Source organism: Pongo pygmaeus, chromosome 16 (genome assembly GCF_028885625.2).
Source record: "Pongo pygmaeus isolate AG05252 chromosome 16, NHGRI_mPonPyg2-v2.0_pri, whole genome shotgun sequence".
Lineage (NCBI taxonomy): Eukaryota > Metazoa > Chordata > Mammalia > Primates > Hominidae > Pongo > Pongo pygmaeus.
In genome coordinates, this window is record NC_072389.2 from 65741094 (window position 1) to 65764757 (window position 23664).

Genomic DNA, 23664 nt, shown 5'->3' on the forward strand with positions numbered 1-23664 from the left:
TACAATAAGGTGAGGCAGGCAAGGGATCGCAGCAAATGTTCTAAGTAGGAGCAAAGACTCACCAGCAATGATGGAAAGACAGCAGAGGTCCTTGGATAAAGTGATGGGATAGTCCAAGCACCCGGGCAGGGCCCACCCTTTAAGAAATTGCTGTCCCTATTGTGCAAACACTCCTCCAGGAGGGAACTAAGTGGAGCAGGACAGGGAATGACAGGAGGGGTTCAGGGGCACGGGGAGAAGGGTGATGCAAGAACAGGGCTTCCAGGTAGCTGGCAGATGAGGTCAGCCCCCGGGGCATAGCAGTCTCAGCCCCCACATGACCGGGGTTATGAGAGGGGGAAAAGCATGAGCCCCAGGCACAGCTCACCCCTTCCCCGAGGAGTAAGGAGGCCAACAGAGTCTCGGGAGCAGCAGAAGGCACAGCTGAGTCAACATTCCATGCCCAGGCTGGGATGAAAGGAGGGAGGGCCAGGACTGAATTTCTATGTGGAGATTTGGAGGCCTTGGCCAAAGGAAGAAATAAACAACACACAGGCTAGGAAGAAGGCTAACATACCTTACCTTACTCTGTATCTGTCACTATGAGAAGCCAGGTGTCAATTACATGGAAACCTCATATTACAACAGAAATGGCTGCCACCCCCCCCAAAGCTAGTGCACACCTGTAGTCGCAGTGACTCAGGAGGCTGAGTGGGGAGGATCATTTGGGACCGGGAGTTTGAGGCTGTAGTGCACCGTGATCATGCCTGTGAATAGCCGCTGCACTCCCTCCTGGGCAATACAGCAAGACTGTGTCTCTAAGGAAGAAGAAAAACAGAACTGGCAATTATGTCACTAAAGAGCTGAAAAGTTTTGATTCTACTACCTCTTTCTTTGCTTCATCTATGCTCTGAAATCATTTTCTGTGATTTCTTTGTTTTCACAGCAGCTCAAAATACAATATCTGGGTGCAAACTTCATTTTCCTTTCCTCATTTTATGACTCTGATGGGAACCTGTGTTCCCTACTGATACATAAAATTTCGTTAACTTAGGCTCTTCAAAGCACAAAGTTAGCTCTAAATTATGGGGCTCTCAGGTGTCTGAAATACTTACTATGATTTGTCTGGGAAACATATTGTAGATATAAAAAGTCAAAAAGAAAACAAAGTCAGGGGGTACACATAAAAAGATTCCCTTCCAGCTTCCCATCGTGGGATGTGGGCTGTTCTGGTAATTGGAGAAGAAATAGTATCAAATCAGACTGGGATTGGAAAATAGGCTTTGACATTGAGCAGGACCTCATTCCCCATTTCCATGCCCAGTCAAGAAGACTTTTCCAGGGGTACCCAATACTGCTGTGGTCAGTTTTTGATCTCCTGCAAACACTCGACTTCCCAGTCAGCGGTCAGACACTCCAGGTGATATGTGGGGGCTGGGCACCATTTCCCATCACCTGGGAACTTCCTCGTTCCATCTCTGGAAACCCAGCCCTCCCAGGGAAAGGCTGTTTGCTTCTCCCTTTCACCCCAGAGCCCACTCCTTTGAGATAATCCAGGTATACATCCTGGATTGAACTAGACATTGAAAAACCAAAAGCCACCTTAACTCTCCAATGGGGCGAGGATGGCCTGACTGTGGCTGCCTAAAGCCCAACTCCTCTTTGAGAAGGGGGAGGAAAAACTGCCTCTTGTTCTTTCTGATGAGCTTTCTGTCAAGGAAACAAGAGCTGATTCTCAAATGGGTCATCTTGCCAATTATATTAATAGCAATCCGTTCCAACTGGGGTTTCAGGTGATTTCTGTTTTCTTCTTCACACTTTTCTGTATTTTCCAACTTTCTGCACTGATTATATAATCCTCTTGTAAGAAAACCACACCAAAAAAACAACAACAACAAAATCCAGCTTTATGGATTGCCTCCTCATGCCTATAATCCCAGCACTTTGGGAGGCCGAGGTGGGTGGATCACTTGAACTCTGGAGTTCGACACCAGTCTGGGCAACATGGCAAAACTCTATCTCTACAAAGAAATACAAAAATTATCTAGGTGTGGTGGCATGCACCTGTAGTCCCATCTACTCAGGGGACTGAGGCAGGGACAGCTTGAGCCTAGGAGGTCAAGGCTGCAGTGAGCCATGTCCACACCACTGCACTCCAGCCTGGGTGACAAAGCAAGGATTTGTCAAAAACAAACAAACAAAAAAAAAAGGATTGCCACCCCTAGAAACCTTCCAGGTGCTTCTCTTAGATGCAATCAGCTACTCTCAACCCCCAAGTGCCTGTGGTTTTCCCAATCACAGCCCTTGTCATTCTGCTTGGCTTGTACAAGAGTAAGCCTCGTACTTACTTGGCTTGTACTTGGCTTGTACAAGAGTAAGCCTTGTTCTTACTCTCTCCTATCTCCATATCCCTAGTGCTTTGTTCAGGGACCAGCACATAGGAGGTATGTCTATTGAATAAATGAAGTCAATGAATGAATACATGGATGACTGAGGACCAATATTACCTGCAGAACTCTAGACTTTAACAAATCTTCATAGTCATATATCAGCTCATGTCTATTCAGACAAAGGCAACTCATTGAGACCAAGATGGTTCTCCAAAACCCAAGACTCCATGGTAAAATTTGAAATCTGGCAATCTCAGAGTAACAAAGACTTGTTTCAAACATTTCTCTGTTCCTAATCCAAACTCCTTGTTATTTCTTGGATGAATTAATCTTTAGACATTTACTTGAAAGCATAATTGCCTTGGGTTATATATTAGTTCATTCTCACACTGCTATAAAGATACTACCCGAGACTGGGTAATTTATAAAGAAAAGAGGTTTAATTGACTCACTGTTCTACATAGCTGGGTAGGCCTCAGGAAACTACAATCACGGCAGAAGGTGAAGGGGAAGCATGGACCCTCTTCACATGGTGGTAGGAGAGAGTCGTGCAAGCGGGGAAATGCCAGACAGTTGTAAAACCATCAGATCTCATGAGAACTCACTATCACAGGAACAGCATGGGGGATACCCACCCCTGTGATCCAATCACCTCCCTCCCTCCACACGTGGCGATTACAATTGGAGATGAGATCTGGCTGAGGACACAGAGCCAAACTGTATCAGGCTGTAATGGATTACAGCTGAGAAAGTTCCAATTTGTCCTCACCTACTGTTTAAAAACATCAGCCACCCTCACGGCCAGGTTCTGCTGGCATTACATGATTTTCTGGTTTGTTTCTTATTAGTAGAGACCTGATGGTTCAACTACAGGTCAGCAAGGGGGTCAGGGGTGTGTTGGAGGAGGGCCATGATCATCCCTAAATATTTAGCTCATTTCCTTCACTGAATTTTAGGGGCACAAGAAAGCCCTCTTGTACCCCAACCATTCATTTCCTAACTCTTCTCATTCCTGTAATAGGAGGACAAAACTTCCATTCCAAGATAGAAGATAGGGTGGGTCCTGCAGACTCATCCCAGGGAAAAGGACATGGGCTGACAGCCACACCAAGGAGTAGCTGGGAGATGCCCTTCCCAGAGCAGTAAGGAGGCCACCAGAGTCCTGGGAGCAGCAGGAGGCACAGCTGTCCTACAGACCCTGTAAGGAGACCAGGAAGACTTAAGTCTACTTTTGACACCCTCCCAGTTTTGCCCAGAGCTTGCCTAGCTTTTGCACTGAATGCAGGCTATTTAAATCTGGAATTGTTGAGTTTGGATTTCTATCAGGGATTTCTATCTGGTTCCCTCTCCTCTAACAACTCTACTGCGAAGAACAAGACCGAGAGGCCTGATTAGGGACACAGAGCTGGGAACAGCACAAATGCAAAAGAGGACTGGCAAAGGGGGAAAGTGTTTTTGTTTCAGGAAACCTGCTGACGTAGGGAATGCTTCTGTTTTTCTGCAGAAATGCTGCCTTCAGTGGACAAAATTCAGCCACGATCAAGCTAATTGAGTGCACAAATGTAATATTTTTCCAGGGCACCTCCAATTTAATGCTTGATGAAATTGTGTCTTTCGCATATATTTACAAAAGCTTTTCTTCATCCAGAAATGTCTGTTAAAATTGCTTATAGATGCTGAGATAGCAAATCACTCTTCTAATGTAATAAGATAAGTCATCTCTATAAACTTTGCTTGCTCAAATGTACTCGCATAAAAGAAATCAGGCTACAAGCTTTTTTCAATAAATAGAATGAACAACTAGAACTTGATGGCTATAGCATGTTCTGCCTCATTGCTAAGGGATGTTTAAAATTGCTCGCACTCTCTCTCCTCGCTCTCGCAGCAGAGTTTTCATTTTGGTAGTTGATGGAAAAAGGAGGTCAAATAAACCGATGTGGATAAAAAGCCAAAGCCGTTTGTCAAAACACACGGAGAGGAATGGAGACGGGAGTCATTTAAAAACTAAAAATTGATTTAAAAGATTTCTGTCCTCAAATCATTCGTCTTGCTAAATGTAGCCATTTTGTGAGCCTGGTTTTCCCTGCCGTAGCTATCTTTACTAATAGTTTATACCATGGGAACTTCACATACTGGGGAAGATTCATATATATAGCCGTTTGTACATAGCCCTGTAAAACTGGTCTGAAGATCAAGAGTCCATGGAGAAGTCAAGACCTTTCGGGGTTCACCCATTTGTTTCTAAATAAGATTTGCCTTCTAACTTTTTAATTGGAAAGGCAACTCTGTAGCAAAAGGCAGAATAGACCATCTCACACACACCTAGGTCACGATACAGGGCTGTCACGTATGGCTGCACAGGTTGTACACTGCACACCACCAAGGGAGCTAACATTCACATAGACTACAACAGGATGAGTGTTCTCTGGGGTTGTGCAACATGATGGCCCTGCCCAGCCCCACCAAGGCAGGCAGAAAAAAATCATGTTCTTGATCACAGTGTTATAGTACAATACGTTTTCATAGCTACATTGCATCAATTACCTTTTATTCCTCAAAGAATAAAATCAAAGTTCTTGTTACCAACTCACAGCCTGCCAGGTACCCTTTTCCTTCTCTTTGCAAAGTAAAATTTCTGGGGAGAACAGTCAAACCTCCAGATGGTTCTCTTTATTCATGAAACAGTTTGGACAGCTTGACTGAGGAGGACAGGCTGAAATCCAGAAGAAAATGGGACCAAATTTCAAGGGCGCTGGCTATGAGTTTTGGAAAACACTGGACTGCCATTGCTTTGTATAGAGGAAAAACAGTAGACAGTGTTTGAAATAGTTCTCCAAGCGCCTTTCCTATGTTGGCCTGCCCTCTGGACTTTCCCACATACCTGTTGGCCACACCAGTGGCCAGACTGTCCTGGGCACAGTGGGAGCATAAGTTTCCCCATATTCAACCCATGGCCTTGTCTTCTCCACACCACTGCTCCCTTTGCAGCCTGAAACACACGTATGATTGAGAGGTAACAATGCCTAAATGTTCACTGATCTGAAACATTGCTCCTGACAGCCTCTGCCCAGCCCTATCAATTCTGAGTTCAGTATAATTTGGGGTTAATGAGAAAGGTCCTGCTTCTTAGGCAGTTCCTTGAACTCTGCCCCAAGCACATAGAACAGTAGATTCTGTGATTTGGGGCATCCATTTTAATATGTATAGGCAGGACACATTTAACAAAATACCTGATTTTTGCATAACCTGCTTTTTAAGGACTATCTCAGGGGCCTTTCAGGTATGTTACGGGCCACTAGTGACTCAACAGCAATGCTCCATCCAAATTTCCATCTAAAGTTTGCCAAAGGGCCAAAATAGCAGCCAATCAGCTCACAGATGTATTTGGTTTGGTCAATGCCATGTTGTTGCAACTGTTGTTTGAATTAAATTTGAATGCCTCAAGCAAGGCAGGCATTCCCCATTTTCCCCAGATTCCCCACTTCTGTCCGACCTGCCCATTTCATACATTCATTTCCATTACCTACCTAGTCCCTGCAGATGACTGAGTGGGCCCTGCATCAGCCAGGTGCCAAAAATGAGTAGTTGACACACCCTCCACTAAGGAGAAGGGTTAGGGGGAGTAGTCAACTTCCCCTCACTCCCAGCCCTCCACCCTGCTTAGGGGGAGCACTTGTATAAAAAGGAATCTGCAGAACCCAGTACCGGCAGCCTGGGGACAGCACCTTCACATTTATGAACACAGATAGATACATACATATATATACATGCGTATGCAGTCTATCCATGAAAATGTACTGGAAACCAGGCGACTCCAGGGAAGGCCACTGGCTAGTGAGGGAGAGACATAACTTTCACTGTACAGAAAAAAGTCTCTGAACTTCTTGACATGTGTACCATTGTATCAGCGACCTGTCATTCATTCCCAGACCCCTAATAATCGGCATGGAGTGTTTTCTCCCAGCTGTAAAACCTCACCTTAGATTTTAGGGTGCAGCTCAAATGGTTCCTTTTCTGTCATCTTTCTCAATCCTCCTAGTCAAAAGAAATCCCTTCTCCGTGATCCCCATCGACTTGTGTTGGATCTCCTTTGCCAGAATGCTGTAGCCTGCCCCACCCTGCCCCACTGCTCTCTCCAGTTTGTGGCTGCTGCTGATGCTTATTTTCACCTAATTAACCTGTAGAAAGATAAGCAGATGAGGGGTCCCTCTGGGATCCTTTTTCTCCCCCATAGGTCCTCTCATGCCCTGGGCATATACTGCTGCCCAACAGAACTTTCTATCGAAATATTCCCTACCTGCGCTGTCCAGATATACTAGCTGCTGACCACATGTGAACGCTGAGCATTCGAAATGTGGATTGTGTGACTCAGGAACTGATTTTTTTTTATTTTATTTCATTTAAATTTAACTTAAATAGCGACACCTGGATAGGGGCAACCATGCTGCACAGCTCAGTCCCAGAGCTTTCTTCCTAGAGGGACAGCCTCACCAGCTGAACCCCAAGCACATTTAATTTTCAAACAATTCAATTGAAAGCAGGGCCACAAAGTACGTGTTTCTAAAGTACAAATTCAGTTTATTCATCTGTTTATGACACAGTACACAGGAGGCAAAGTGTTTCACATCATAGACTTCACTTCCAACTCCTTGGAATGTTCATTTCTTTGGCTTACAGGAGAGACTAGACAGGAAGGCCAGGCAATGCTTAGGCAACTAAAATGAGGTTGGGGGCAATGCTAACGTCACCCTCACAGGGATGGCCACAGGGACTGTTATTCGCAAGCTGGTTTTCTAGACCTGTTAGCTGGAAGCATGGTGAGCACCATTTCTGGACGCTCAGGCCGTGTCGGGCTTCAGTCGTCTCCACCACACAGGTACAGCAGCGCTTTCTGGTAGTCGCCCTTAGTGTCTTGCTACAAATGGCCCAGGAGAAAAAAGAAACGCGGTATCAGAAAAAAGCCCAGACTCCTCAATAACACAGAAGTAGCCTCAACGCACAACAAAGCCTCTCCCAAGACAAAGAGAAGACTCTGCAGGAGACCTGCCCTGACACAAAGGCCTGGAAGGCCACACCCAAACCATTGCCAGGGAAGCCTCCAGGAGTGTGGTCGCAGGAGGTGCTGGGGAAGACATTCAAGTCTCCTTAGGACTGTGGGGTGGAGGGAGTGCAAGGTGCTGAGGATTGACATAGGTTAGTGACCAGGGCTCTTCTCACTGCAGCAAGGTCCTACAAACACCCCAACTTTCCTCTCTCATCCTCGCCTTTCCACAGAGAACAGGGTACTTTCCTAGCTCACTCTCCTATTTCCTGCATTACTAAGGTCAAGTGGAAATAAGCTGGTGAGATGAGGAACAATTACTAAGAGTCTAACTGGTCCTTTGACTTTAAACATGTGCCCTAATAAACCTGGCTACAAAAAACCCAGCTCTAACTTCATCCTTGCTAACCCCTGGGCATGCCTTTGGACATCTGAGGAACTTTTAGAAAGGGGAATTGCAAGGGCTGTCTGAAATCTACACAGTGGTACCACTGTGAATGCGATCACTTCCTTACATGCAAATGCGACATCACGCCAAAACAGACAGACGCTAAACTGATTGGAGAGATGGGAGTTCTGAGTAACTGAAAGTTGTCAGGCCTATCCCAGAGGATTTTTCAAGGAATAAATGCATAATAAAAGTAAAATGTGGCCCGGCGCGGTGGCTCACGCCTGTAATCCCAGCACTTTGGGAGGCCGAGGCGGGCGGATCACGAGGTCAAGAGATCGAGACCATCCTGGTTTAACACAGTGAAACCCCGTCTCTACCAAAAATACAAAAAAATTAGCCGGGCGTGGTGGTGGGCGCCTGTAGTCCCAGCTACTCGGGAGGCTGAGGCAGGAGAATGGCGTGAACCCAGAAGTCGGAGGTTGCAGTGAGCTGAGATTGTGGCCACTGCACTCCAGCCTGGGTGAGAGAGCAAGACTCCAACTCAAAAAAAAAAAAAAAAAAAGTAAAATGTAATTGATCTTCCAAGTCTCTTCGAGATGTCAGCAAGCCTTGCAGGATCATCGTCATGAACACCGATGATCATTGTAGAGTAACAGATGTGAAAAATATAAAACATCTGCCTGATTCTACAAAGTCCAGGACAAATCACAAATGGTGCTTTCAAAATATATCCCTGATAGTTGATGACTAGCATCTCTTCCCCAGAGAGTTAGAAAACAGAAAACCACCACTCTGTCATCATTCTGCCACACCACCTGCCGGGGCCCAGGGTGCTCTGGACGGCAGGGCAGGCTGACGCCGCACCTCAGGCTTACCTGGATGTAATAGTACAGGGACTTGCCGTACTTTCTCTTGAATTCAGATCTAATTTTCAACATGTCCACTTCACTGCGGGAGACCATGATTCTGATCAGGACCTTATCTCGTGTCCCCTTGCCCTGAAAATCAAGTTGATATTTGTTACATTCGCTGAGAATGTTATCATTAAAGAAAGAGTCTACAGGTTGAGCATCCCTGATCTGAAAATCTGAAATCTAAAATGCTCCAAAATCCAAAACTTTTTCAGTGCCGACATGATGCCACAATGAAAAATTCCACAAATAGCACTTAACACAAACTGTTTCATGCACAAAATTATCAAAAGCGTTGTATAAAATTACCTTTAGGCTATGTGTGTAAGGTCTATATAAAACATAAATGAATCTCAAGTTTAGACTTGGGTCCCATCCCTAAAATATTTCATTATATATATGCAAATATTCCAAAATCAAAAATAAATCTGAAATATAAAACATTCCTGGTCCCAAGCCTTTTGGATAAGGGATATTAGGGCACAGTGTACACTGCCTGGGTGGTAAGTACACCAAAATCTCAAAAATCACCACTAAAGAACTTATTCATGTAACTGAACACTACTTGTTTCCCAAAAACCTATATATAAGAAAGGAAAGACAGAGAGAGAGAGAGAAAGAAAGAGAGAAAGAAAGAAAAAGGGAAGGAAGGAAGGAGAGAGAAAGAGAGAGAAAAGGAAGGGAAAGGGAAAGGAAGGAAAGGGAGGCAGGGGAAGGCAGGGAGGCAGGGGAAGGCAGGGAGGGAGGAGAAGGCAGGGAGGAAGGGAGGAAAAAAGAAAGAAAAAAAAGAAAAGACAAGAAAAGAAAGAAGAGCATCTGGGAATTCCAAACACACCAGGCTGTAGTCAGCACAGACTCCCACTCTGTGCCACCATTCAATAAATATATACTGAGCACCTACTACTGCAAGGCTCAGTTCAAGCAGTCTGAGTCTCCATATGTAACAAGAGGTTCCTGACTCTCGCAGGCTTAGAGGGGACATGCCAACACATTTCTATCATCGCTCTGTGCCATTTCTAATGATATGTGCAATAAAGACCACTAAGTTTACTTCCAGAGCATCAGACCAAAGGTACCAAGGGGTGCTATTTGATATGGAACTCAAAGACAGATGGCAGAGGCAGCGCACACAAGGGAGATGTTCCAGAAGGAAAATGCAAAAGCCTAGAAGCCAGAAAACACGTGGCACATTTGAGGTGTAGAAAATGGAATCGGTCTATGGGAAGAGGTGGTTCATTTAGGGGAGAGTTGTGGGGCTGTCTTTGGGGTCTGATAGACCCAGGTTCAAATCCGTCTGTGTAACTTCAAGCAGGCTGAGGTATTCTGAGATCCATCTCTGCATTTATAAAGAAGATAATCATGTAAGCCTCAGAGGTTGTTTTGCAATGATTTAAGGTAAAATAGTAGCACATGGCTACTGTATAGTGGGTGCTTAATAATCGCTCCCTTCCTCACTTGTCTTGACTCTGGCAGTAACAGGAAGAAATCACTGAGAAACCTGAGCAGGGATCAGACACGACTACCATGTCACATTTTCTCTCTCCCATGGCACTTTACTTTCTGCCTGTACGCAAATACATGTTCAAGCAGCTGAGAGAGAGAAGACAGATTTGTGGTTCTCTCAGCTGTCAAATACAACCACAGCTGACTAGTGTGTTCCTGCATCCAGACAGTGGGGTCCCCTTCCTCCATCCATGAGTCAAGGAGACTCAATTTGGGGCCCAAAAGAAGAAAAGCTGAGTGTGGAAACACAGCTCTCTCAGCCAGCTGCCCTTACCTTCATGGAGTCGTACAGCCGATCAGCAAAATACAGGGGCTTGTTCTGAATGCACTGGACTGTGGAGAGAAAAAAGGCAGTCAGGGTTGCAGCTGCTCTGGTCTCTCCTCTACCAGTGAGAGAGAATGCCCTGGCCCTGGGCCACAAAACAGAAGTGACCTAATGCAATGGAAAAGGGCTGCAAAATAGGACAGGCTAAGGGAAATGTAGAAATCCTCTGCAATACTAAGTTCCACCACGGTTTTAAACCAGAGGTCTCTGAGACCTGCAGAACCCAAGTGCATACGTGAGTTTCCACAACACACCCCTCTCTCCTCCTGTTCTCTTACTCCTCCCTGGCAACAATCTGTTACCAAGTTAGGCTTTTCTTCAGTTTTATATTCTTAAATCTATACAATTAAGACTGTAAAACTATCCAAAGCATGCATAGAAGCCACACCTCCCAAACACATCTGAATTAAGAGGATGGCCATCTGTCACTTCTGCTCTGATAGCTGATGTCTACCAGGAATGGGGGCCACATTCACTTACCCAGGTTCAGGAAAGCATTTTCCAGGTCTCCTTTAACCTCTTTCCTGATGCTCTCCAACATGTCATAAGGGCTGTAACTCTTGTACCTATCAAATACTGAGGAAAAACAACAAAGAGTTATCAGATCAGAGCCACTAGTCAAAGCTGTCAATGATCACCCACCTAGTTTTATGCACCATAATTTTTTTAAGAATTGAGGATGATCATAGCCTCCTAGGATCTTAGAGGTTGCCATGGTGACCAGAGCCAACATTGGCCAAGTTTGTCGTGGAGCAGCCATACCACCTGTCCTGAATGGCACTGCCCAGGCCACATATTTGGACCATCTCTGTCTCCCCTGAGTGGAACCCATTCCATCCGAAAACCACAGGAAACAGTACAGAGCATGCAGCAAAGTCCACTACTTCAACAAATAATGGCGAGATAAAATGATCATCAAACAAGAAGGAGCTGCAGAATAAAGCACCAAATGCAGAAACTATTTGCAAGAGAAAAGAATCCAGAATGGGAGAGAAAGGTGAGGGAAAATGGGTGAGCCTATGAGAGTGCCAAGCGGAGACAGAACCTCATTCTGGCAGACTCCATCCCAACATGGACATCCACCCGGCCACCCCAGCCAGAGCCCCAAGGCACTGAGACTCCCTCGGCACAGTGCCCACCTTTCTGGAGGTGGGGCACACTCCGCTCGGTCATGATGCTGATCCACTTGGGAACATCAGTTCCTTTCCTCTTCACTCCAGCGTCATAGAGATCCTACGAGTACAACCAACCAGGAAAAGTTAACTACACATCCAGTGTAAAGGTCATAAAAAATGTCATGCAAAAAAAACAAAAAAAGCTACACATTCAAAATGCCAAACAATGAAAGATGATTATACTGCAGACATGGGGAGAGACCTACTATTTAGGTCAAAAGTCTTAATCACAAGCGGTCTTCCTTAGGCACAGATGGATACCATATGAGACTGCAGATAGTTCGTGAGGTCTGCTGTACAATCTCCTCCCTTGAATAAGAAAGGAGGGACCAAGAGCTTGTATTCATATAAAGAAGGACAAGTAAATGTTCATTAACACATCTGGCCCTCCTCCCTTTGGGCACATTTAGGGGCAGATAAGCTAGCAGATGTTTACTAGACAGCTACAGACCAGGCTCTCATTCCCAAGCTTCTCAGAGACTCAGGCAGTGATGGAGCTGGAAAAGGAGCCCATCTCGTCTCATTTTCAGTTTGTGGAAAATTTAGGGGCTACAAGTAGCCCTAACAATGGCAAGGAGGGCAAGAGGAAGAAAGGCTTATGCAAGGGTAGATATTCGTTCCGTGATCTTCCACCATCTAGGAACTGCAAAACCCAACTTCTATTACTTTATTTAAAACCCTTCTCTACTACCTGCTAGCCATGCTGTGTGGAATATATTGAATTTTAAAACTAACATTAATTTAAATTAATTTTTTTCTGCAGCTTTTATGACTTACTTTGAGACAATCGTTGACCCTCTGAGTAAGGAATATAGTTCATTGCAGTCTGAATAAGCTTAACAAATAGTTCTCAGAGATAATGGAACTAGAAAAGGCAAAAGTCTTATTCAGCCAGAAAAGGACAGGTCTCTGCTGGCCTCCCTTTATCCCCCACCACAACGGAGCCGTAAGCCATCCTGTCCCCGGCTGTGTCTTCTCCACCTTCTTCTGCTTCCCACCTGCCTGCCTGATTGGTGTGCACAGCCACATTACACTCTGCAGAAATGGATGCTTCCATACAAGCAAAGCCTGAGTGAGCATATGTGAGTCACGTATTGATTCTGTAAGTTAACACCAGCATTATAAGAATATCTTCTAATAAACATTGCTCTCAGACTATGGTGGGTTTAAAATATGGCCAGAAATTCTTTGAGGTTCCTCCCTTCCAAAGAAGGAGCCTAATCCCCTCCCACTGAGTGTGGGCTAGACTCAGTGACTCATTTTAATGAAAAGAGTATGACAGCAGTGCAAGGTGGGACTCCCGAGATTAGGTCATAAAAGACGCTGTGGCTTCCTCTTTGTGGATTGCTTGCTCTGGGGAAAGCCGGCTGCCATGTTGTGAGGACACTCAGACGACCCCGTGGAGAGGCATATGTGGAGCGATTCTAAGGTCTCCTACCAACAGTCATGTGAGTGCACCATCCTGGAAGCAGATTCCCTTGACCCAGTCAAGCCCTCAGGTGACTGCAGCCCTGCAACATTTTGTCTGCAACCTCAGAAAAGACCCTGAGCCAGAACCATTGGGCTAATCTACTCCTCAATTCCTGACACACAGAAACTGAGAAATAATACATGTTTGTTGTTTTAACCCACAGAGTTTGGGAGTCATTTGTTACACAGAGTTAAATTACTATATAGACTATCCAGAGACTTACCAGAAAACAAAAACTCAAATCAAAAAGCTCAGCACTTACCCGGGCATCTTGGTCAATCAGTTCATAATCAATGACAGAGCCATCCTCTGCTCTTCTACCCTATGGGGGAAGAAAAAAGAACTTCAAATCCATTTCTTTGTGTATTTTAAAACTGAAAATATTTTCTCCCCAGTCCATGTAAGCCATTATTTAATTTCCTAAATAAGTATCCACCTAAGATTTTTCTTACTTTGAAACCTAGATGGGGCTGCGTGCGGTGGCTTACGCCTGTAATCCTAGCACTTTGGGAAGCCAAGGCAAGCAGATCACGAGGTCAGGAGATCGAGATCATCCTGGCTAACAAGGTGAAACCCCATCTCTACTAAATTAGCCAGGCATGGTGGCACATGCCTGTAGTCCCAGCTACTCGGGAGGCTGAGGCAGGAGAATCGCTTGAACCAGGTTGCTGTGATCTGAGATCATGCCACTGCACTCCAGCCCTGGTGACAGAGTGAGACTCTGTCTAAAAAAAAAAAAAAAAAAAAGAAAAAGAAACCTAGACCAGCCAAGGAGTGGTAAAATCATTGAGCAAGGAAGTGGGGGCTGTGCCTTGCCATCAACAACCCCCTCCTTGGTACCCAGTCCTGGCCTACACACCTTATAGAATCCCTGTCCCCATCCCCCACAAAAAGCTGATGAGATTTAGCTCTTTCCCTCAGAGAGCTTGCGATGCAGATGGAGGAATATGTGGAAAAAAATGTAAAGCAGCCCGGGAACCTACGGCACTAGGAAGACACAAAATGCAGGAGGAGAAGAACTCTCAGAGAGCAGAGTCAGCAAAGAGCATGAACGATGGGCCCGGGCTTAAGCTGAAACTTCAGATGCAGCTAGCCAAGCGGAGAGGGAGAGCCAGCCAGCACATGAGGGATGGCACAGCACACTCCCAGGTAAGTAAGAAGCTGCCCTGTCAGAGTGGAGCTGAGTAGGAAAGATGAGCAAAGAAGATGCGGGGAGGGTTTAGAGGACTTTCACAGCAGTTAGGAGTTTAAATTTGATGGAGCAGAAATGGGGTTTGAAGAGGGGAGTAAAATGGTGAAAGTGTATTTCACAGAGATCCGTGGATTGCGGTACACAGGGCAGGTGGTAGCAAAGAGAGGAGCGCCAGGGAGAATGGCATAGGAGTTGTTGCAGTAATGGAGATGTGAGTAGCCCGGATGCACTATCTGTCATTTGTCATCAGGGTTCCCAGGGTCTCTCATCCCTCCCCTGGCACACAAGCATTAAGCTGCACACTGGCCAGAACTAGGGATTCACAGGGGAAGTGCCCCTTCCTCCATGTTAATGTGTTAATATTAGCAATCAGCTCCACAAAGACAACTCCACTCCAGACAAAGGACTAAATGGGCAAATTCTTCCATGAGAAGTGAACGCAGGAAAAAGAAACCATAAGGTCACTTCCCACTGGGTCCTGCATGACCACAGATAGAGGCAAAGTGACCTTCCCTAAGTCACGCGGGCAAGGCTCTGGCACATAAATCCAGGCCAGGACTTGAGAGCCGCCCATCCCTCCTCTGGCTCCCAAAGTCCACTTTTCCATGAGGTTTTGCAGGATAAGAAATCCTATTATACAAAATTGACAACTCTGCAGTGACAGTGCAAACCCACTTTCGAAAATGCAGCTGAATTTCTGATGCAGGCACAGGGGATTTAGTTAATTCACTCCAAGTATAAAATGAGGTATGTGACTTGCCTTGGGAGGAAGCAAGGGCAAAGAAAGAAACTGGGAAACCAACCTTTGCCAGAGCAACCATCAGCTTGCGGAAGTCACCAGATGTGTCCGAAATAATGTCCTTCTCCAGATCAGTCTTGTACACTTGGAGGAAAATACATCTGGTTTTATGCTTTCTGCCTGTGTAGCCAACCACCCACCCCAATCTCTCCGTTTTCCACTAAGACTCTGAAAAGCAGAACAGCTATGTTAGCTGGACATATCCATTCTCCTTAACCCCAAACAGAGGAAGGATTCACTAGAATGATTTTCACCCTCATGAAATCAGAGCCAGGGGGCAGCAGGGCTAGATCAAATCAGGGATCCTCACAGGCTCACCTTTGATCGGTGACCTCTTGTGTAGTTTAAATACTGGCTCCCAGCCCTCCTGACTGTGAATACTCGTTCCGAACATCAAAAAAAATTGGAGGTCTACACATGCACACACACACACAATTGTGCTTTACTGTCCACTGAGAAAATGCACAATGGCAAAAACTAAGAATTAAATAATGCTTTTGAATGAAATTATATTTCAATATTCAAAATAGCATCTATATTGAAATACAGTAGCTACAGAAGAACTGTAATGTTCCTAATATAAAAAAAAGATAAATGTGTGAGATGATGGATATCCCAATTACCCTGACTTGATAATTACATATGATATATAATACATGTACCAAAATATCACATGTACCCCCAAAATATGTACAACTAAGATAATATCAACTTTAAAAAGTAAAAGAAAAAAGAAATGCAGTAGCGATGTAAGTTGCATTGTTTATTCCACTCATAGCCTTCTATACTGCTTAGTGTGCACCAGTCCACAGGGGTCTCTTGCTATAATTCTTCAATTATCCACAGTCCAGGGTTGGCAACCTCTTGAGCAGAGACTGAACAGCACCCAATAAATGGAATCCATATATAATACTTGCTACTTCTCCTCACCCGATCTTTTTTAAAAATTAGTTTTGTTTTCTCTCCTTTCCCTCCTGTCTACCCTTCTTCTAACACAGAAGTTCTAGTGGAATGTAATAACCAAAATGCAGGCAATAAGGAGGTGAAGGAGAGAAACTTGGACCACAGCCAACCTCGCCTGCATAGTCAAGGTGGCAGGCGCTTCTGCACATCACTAATCCAGGCATCTTAGCCCAAACACTAACCCCAGTGGCCATGATAGAGTCACATAAATTGGGCTGAGAGGATGAATCACAGAAATCAAGCTACTCACTTTCCTTGTAGACTCTGTTAATTTCCTGCAGCTCCTGGTTGGTTCTGGAGCAGATGATCTCAATGAGAGAGTCCTCATCGGTTCCCAGCCCCTGTGAAGCAGGAAGCACAAACATCATCAGGGAAAGGCTTCCCCACCATTAGCCTACTTCTCTGATCTCCGTCAGGTAAACTGCAAACATGGATTGCGTCTGTTAGCATCCTGCTTTCTACATTCCTACTGAAGAATCTATACTCTATCCCTCAGCACAAATTAATGGTATTTTCTATTCCTTTAAAAAATGCTTTGCCAGAGCACAAGATGGTGGAATTGGCATGTTTGAGTTCAACTGTTAATATGTTTTTTTAAAAAAGTAGTGAATAGGGGCCGGGCACAGTGGCTCATGCCTGTAATCCCAGCACTTTGGGAGGCCGAGGCAGGCAGATCATGAGGTCAGGAGATCAAGACCATCCTGGCTAACACAGTGAAACCCCGACTCTACTAAAAATACAAAAAATTAGCTGGGCATGGTAGCGGGTGCCTGTAGTCCCAGCTACACTGGAAGCCTGAGGCAGGAGAATGGCATGAACCCAGGAGGTGGAGCTTGCAGTGAGCCGAGATCGCACCACTGCACTCCAGCCTAGACGACAGAGTAAGACTCCAACACAAAGAAAAAAAAAAAAAAAAAAAGGAGTGAATAGATAGAAAGAGGCAGCAATAGAATATGCCAAAATGTTAAAAGTGGCAATTGCCTTTTGCTGTGGGTATATAAAGTAACTTTTTCTTATTATTATTTTTCACTTTCTACAATAACCACCCACTATTTTAACAGATGAGAATTTTCTTTGTTAAACAATTCTTCTCGCTAAAATAAAGGAATACAGAAATTTTATGTTGTCACTTGCAGCCAGCATTGTTAGAGTAAGTCTTTTTACCAGGCAAAGGTATAGTTAAGAAAAAATTTTTAGCTTCACCTCTTTGAAATGTAAAATTGGGTTAATGTTAAAAATTTCATTCTTGTCCTTCCATTTTTGCTTGATAATTATGCACTCTTCAGGCACTTTAGGGAAGCAAAAAGAAATAATGAAGTGCCAAATAAACCTAGACACCAACACTTTATTAAGGAATAAGAATTTGATGGGTGATGTATTCAAATTTAATATATACACTTTTGAGCATGTCAGATAGCTTGAAAGGACTCAGTGAAACATGTATTTCAAAGCTGGCTTCATGATCAAAGTCAAGACTTAATAATCAGGATTCTTTAATACTTGTCTTTCCGAATATGGAAATATCACTTTGAACTAAGTAGAATTACAACTGTTTAAAATGTAAATCAATTATAAGGTGTTAATACAATAAGAAACTTACTTACCCACATGAAAAGTGTGTCAGCTATTAATTAAACTTATTAGAGGTTATATGCCCCTGAAAAAGTAGTTTATATAATATAAGCTAAGCCTCAGGTTAATGGTTAATTTTGAATTTTATTCTTCATTTAATCTTTGAGCCAATGGCTCTTCTGAGTTTTTAATCATGATTTGTAGAGGTTCCAGCAAAGCCAAAAATTCTCCCCTTGTTAGCAAAAGGTCCATACAGCATTCTACACAAATGTTATTAAACGACTACCGAGTATCTTTGAATATTTTGAGAGGCAGTTGTTCAATCTCAAGGATGATAGAAATATAGTCTAAAAATAATACACATTGGGAGAAATGTTATATCCTGACATTGTAGAATTGCAAGACAGGCAGAATAATATAAGATGTGTTTCCTTCCATCACTGATATACCAGTGGTAATATCTGAGAATTCCAATAGTGTTTTTATGTCTACATTCAAAGGTGACCTTGGCAATTTCCAAAGCCCTGCCCAAACTCTCCACAGACTGTCCACAATTCCTATCACAAGGGCAAATTCTACTGTAACATATGGCAGATACTGCCACCGGTACTGCCAGAAGTCAAAACAGATTTTTTTTTTTTTAAGCATAGTTCAGTTAATGTCACTTCAAGCTTTATGGATTTTGGAAGGGTACTCAACTGTGATAGCTAATGGAAGAGCTGGCACAGGGTCAAAGCTTCAGCAGTTAAAGCACCTTCCATTGGGCCCAATTACAGAGATTACAACAGTGACTGACAGCTCAAAAAGGTCTGTTTCAAATCACTAATACCTAGTAATAGATACCAGTAAAGCCACATGAATCACAACTAAATAGATTCTTGACGAAAATAAGATAAACTGATCTGAAGTGTTGATGGTCAGAAGAAACCTAGGAGAGGCTGACTCATCCCTGCCTCCAAGGGTCCACAGACTCGGTTTTCAGGAGCGCTATTTTTATCAACCAGGATCATGAAATGCTGTTGACATTTTATCATTCTTAATGACGTCTTTTCTGCAGTACAGCCTACTTAGGAAACTCAGACAAGTCCGCTAAAATAAACTGAGCACAGCTTGGGCTAAGCTGAAGAACTGAAGGAAGAAAGAGACTTAACAACAAATCTTACAGCAGCCCTGAGCTATCAAGTTCCAGGCTTTGGAGATGCCCAGTGTCCGAAGCAGCCTCACTCTTGTGTTCTCTGGGGAAAGGATGACAACTGAACTGTGACATTAGCTCTGGTGACAGGCTTACAGCTCAGACTGTTCATAATTCAGGAACAGTGGCATCAGAGAAAACACTCTCAGACTCAGAATAAAAAATCAGACATATGGCTTCCCCCCTCTACAGCGCAGACTTTACCCGTGTATATCAGCAGAGGGCAGTGTCGGACTGTTCAAATGCTGCAGACCCACACTACGAAAAGGGTCCAAATGTGTTGCAGTACAACATACATTTATGTGTGTGCATCTATTGCATTTATATAAAACTTAATGTTGGCCAGGTGCGGTGGCTCACACCTGTAATCCCAGCACTTTGGGAGGCCGAGGTGGGCAGATCACCGGAGGTCGGGAGTTTGAGACCAGTCTGACCAACATGGAGAAATCCCGTCTCTACTAAAAATACAAAATCAGCTGGGCGTAGTGGCGCATGCCTGTAATCCCAGCTACTCGGGATGCTGAGGCAGGAGAATCGCTTGAACCCGGGAGGCAGAGGTTGCAGTGAACCGAGATCGCGCCATTGCACTCCAGCCTGGGCAACAAGAGTGAAACTCCATCTCAAAAAACAAAACAAAACAAAAAACTTGATGTTTTAAGTATGCACAAAGTTCAGGAGGTTTCCAATCTAGAATTTTTACTTAATTTAACCTAAAATTCCAGGTTCAAAAGAACTTTACAAAAGAAAAACATAAAAGATAACGTGCAATGAAACTTCACAGTTACTTTCTCACAGGTACGATTCAGGTACGATTCATCATCGAAATTACCCCTTATATGCACTATGATGTTCTGATTCTGCCCGAATTTGAAACAAATCTTACTGACAGAGAGAATATGGGAGGAAGAAACACCCACGAAAGGATGGGCAGAATTTGCAAGCTTCACTTAACAAAAGCTCTGAGTTTTTTTTCTTGCCTTAATATCACAACATATCTTTTTAAAGGAGGAAGTGTAATCAAGGAAGTAGTTTTCCCAAATGGTATTCCAATTGCCCAGGTGCTGAGTAGTAGCAGCTGGTAACTGACTTCTCAGCATCATGAAATTTCTTTACAGTCTTAAAACAAGTAATTGAAATATTTTTGGTACAAATCCTGAGATGTATAACTTCAGTTCATTTTTAAAAAATGGTTCCAAATGAGAATTCAACAAAACTGAAAATCACCAAATTACACTCAGAAAGCTGTAATTCACAAAATTAATAGCAGATTTGACAGAGATGACATCTCACATGCATTTTACCTTCATGGAAGCTTTTAGCTCAGAAGCGTCATACTGAGCAGGTGTCTTCAATAGGCCCAAAATCACCGTCTCCAGGTGGCCAGATAAGGCTGACTTCAGTGCTGATGCAAGTTCCTTCAAGAAAACAGGCAATCATAAGGAAAATATTTATTTTACTTTAAAACTGGTGAGTAAAACAAAAGTAAAAGGGATCTTTTTGTGAAGCAGGTTGTGGGTCTTTGACCACTCCAGAGTCTTGGGTCAAACGCCCTCAATTGCATTCCCTTCAACAGACCCAGATCTCAGAAAACATAAACATCAGGCTTTGCTTCAATGAAATTCCTTAAAATCCAAGTTAATTTTGCCTTCTTCCCCGGTCAATAAAAGGAAACTAGAGTCATATGTGATTCCTCAGAAAGCCGTGAGAGTGCAGGCACTTTGCAATATGCTGGAAAGCGGTAACACCCCGTGGAAGGCAAGACACTTTCCGAGATCAAGGCCCCTGCTAAGAAGGAGGTGTCTGAGCAGACAGCCTCCTGGCAAGCAGATCTCGTGGCCTCCCAATATAGTGTAAAAGACGTGGGGGCGGCCATTCCAGCGGCAGCTCCTCAAAGTCACCAGAAGGAACCAGAGGCCCCAACACAGGTGGAAGTAAGGTCATGAAACTTTCCTATGCAAAACACTTCATCTAATACCGAGAAAATACCTCTTTGTCCACACCAAACTGGGACGGTGTTTAATGGAAGTGATAGGAAACTAACACCCCTGAATTGGCCCCCTTGAATTCCCTGCTGCATGTAATTTCTTAAGGGTTGGATCCACTGTCACCATGAACACAAAAATTTGTCAGAGGTCTGGTCAGCACCCATGTATGTAGACAGACACCCCAACTCAATGTGGCTTTTAGCGATGCTTCCTCGAGCTAAACTTCCTACAAATCATGGCTGATGACTGAAGCCTCCTACTGAAATAATGTTCTTCTTTTCGCTTTTTCCTTTCTCTTCTCTCTCTTCTTTCTTTCCTTGCTTTCTAAAGAGCACCTGTGGCATCTACAAAGCTTAGCCCCTACAGGTACTCGCAGGCTACGAGAGGTGATTTGCAGCCTGCTTCAGAGACAACCATCCTGAATCATTCATAGATGTCAAAAGTGTTAGAACTGACATGGATCTTAGAAGCCACCTGGCTTTCGCCACCCATTTTCTCCTGCTTCCCAATGTCCCGGGAACACACGGCACTTAGGAGGGGACTGTAAAAGCAATAGCTCCCAATTATAACACCAGTCTCCCAGTTTGGAACTTTGAGGTTAGATAACTCCAAACTTAGCCTACCCTTGACACTCCCCTCTACCCATTCTCTATTCAAACCTCAAATAGCATTTGGGCACCTACTGACTTCTTCCACTTCTATTCTAAACTCCTTATGGGCGTTCAACTTCCTGTTTCTCACAATGTCCAGCACAGAGCTTTGCATTTAACAAAAACTAAACAAAAACTCCAGAAATGTATGATAAATAAAACATAACCCTTCCCTGTAAGGAGAAGTCTCGCATCTGGCGTCTGCTAGAACATGAAAGAATCGTAAAGGCAGCTGTCTCTCCCAGCTCATCTCCACTCTGCCAGCCGGGCCCAGGTTCTTCAAGCTCATCACCTGGGCAGCCACAGCCTGTATCCCTAAAGAACTCTGCAACACAAATCTTCCTTATTTCACAAACTTTCTTCTTTATTTCACAAACAGCCAATTGTTTCACTTGAAACTATCTCAAGTAGTTTACATATCTTTTATAAAAGATACATAATTCTCCTTGGCCTAAGGCTGAGAGTCAAGAATTAGTAGGATGGTGAGCTGTCCCCAGCACACAGCAAAGCCTGTGAGATCTTGGGACCTCATCATAATTCTGGTAATACCTTCCCTCCTAGAGGGTATGTGGGAGCTTTGTTCTCCATATATCTAATCTAAAACCAAGATCTAGGTTTTGGGTGTGGTGGCTTATGACTGTAATCCTAGCAGTTTGGGAGGCTGAGGTGAATCATTTGAGTCCACGTGGCAGAAGATGGAGTAAACCGAATCACACCACTGCAATCAAGCCTGGGTGACAAAGCAAGACCATGTCTCAAAAAAAAAAAAAAAAAAAAAAAAAAATCCAGGCTTCTATGTTTGTGTGTACACACCCAAATGTATTCCAAGACCATACTCTGTGACAGCTGAAAGATCAAATTTTTTGCATGCTGTCCAGAGATGAGCCTTCTGCTCCATTAGGAACTTGGCTCTACCAGCTCACAGACCCCTTTGGGAAGCTGGAGAAATAGAACACTCACCTCTATGCCTCACTACAGAAGATTAATATACGTCTAGTGAAAGAATAATTTTAATGCACATGAGATGAAAGAAGCCAAATGCTTTCCTATTTATGTCCTTTCCAACTGTTTAGAGTGCGGGGGATGGAAGTGTAGCAAGGCTTGACCTGCAACTCCCAGGACCCTGCTGGTCATGTCAATCCCAAGGGCAGAAATGTCTCTTCTAGAATCCTTCCAGCTCACCTCCACTGTGGCTACGAGTGAAAGCCATAAGTCAAATGGGAGCTGCAGGAAGCCACACTTACTGCACTGTCCAAGAATAAATCAAAAGCTTTTAATAGCAAGAAGTTAAAAATAAAGCAGCACATGCTTAAAAATAAAATTTCCTAAAACTGACAAAGGACGAACACGCACTGGTTGTTTCTTAACCACTAGTGGACAAGCAAAAGGAAAAAGCACACAAAGACCCTTTAAATAGTAGGAGCATGGCATGTTGAAGATAGCTTTGCAGACCAAATGAACTACCAACTAAGCCCACTCGTCGCAAAACGCTTAAAAATTCAAGTGTATATTTTTAAAATGAGAGGAGCTTGTTAGGATCAACACTCAGTGGAGGCTAGTATCCTAAAATTAAATTAGAAACATCTTATCAAGAACCAGCAGAAATCATAAAGATTAAATGAGTTGCTACATGTACAAAACTGAGCACAGTGCCTGGCCCAAAGTAAGCACTCAATAAATGGTGCCTGTTGTTATTGTTGTTGTTCCCTATTCCTAACTTTCTATTCCCAGAAGCTCTCCCTCCAGGTAGCCTGGGTTGGGGGAGGGTACTGTCCTTATACAGGAGCTCCCAAGCACTCTAAAGCGAGCGTGACCAACTGCGCTCTGCCTCCTCTCAGATCAACGGTGGCATTAGATTCTCATAGAAGCGCGAACCCTACTGTGAACTGCACATGCGAGGGATCTACTCCTTATGAGAACCTAATGCCTGATGACCTGAGGTGCACGCGCGCGTGCACACACGCACACACACATGTGCAGTGACTCTTACAAGGATTTAAGAAGAAAATCTTAGATATCCAAGGGTCCCAGAAGTCTTTTGCTCATGAGAGCCACAATTCATGAAAAGAAAAAGCAATGTCTGAGGAAACAAAAATTCAACAAGAAATGCCCTCCATCCCTGGAA

General features: G+C 43.9%; 1 protein-coding gene across 2 annotated transcripts in view; it reads right to left on the reverse strand.

Annotated features, from left to right (window-relative positions):
- Positions 1-6926: 6926 nt before the first annotated feature.
- ANXA2 (annexin A2) overlaps positions 6927-23664 on the reverse strand; it is a 47917-nt gene continuing 31179 nt past the window's right edge. Inside the window, exons 5-13 of one of the 2 annotated variants that reach the window (XM_054451121.2) lie at positions 20206-20319; positions 16391-16481; positions 15182-15261; positions 13449-13508; positions 11680-11773; positions 11021-11116; positions 10490-10548; positions 8677-8799; positions 6927-7284 (exon numbers count right to left, since the gene is read on the reverse strand). In XM_054451121.2, the coding sequence (XP_054307096.1) occupies positions 7225-7284; positions 8677-8799; positions 10490-10548; positions 11021-11116; positions 11680-11773; positions 13449-13508; positions 15182-15261; positions 16391-16481; positions 20206-20319 (777 nt within the window). In that variant the 3' untranslated portion in view covers positions 6927-7224. Of the gene's footprint in view, positions 8800-10489; positions 10549-11020; positions 11117-11679; positions 11774-13448; positions 13509-15181; positions 15262-16390; positions 16482-20205; positions 20320-23664 lie in introns of both variants that reach the window. The other variant, XM_063652673.1, reaches the window with a different exon arrangement.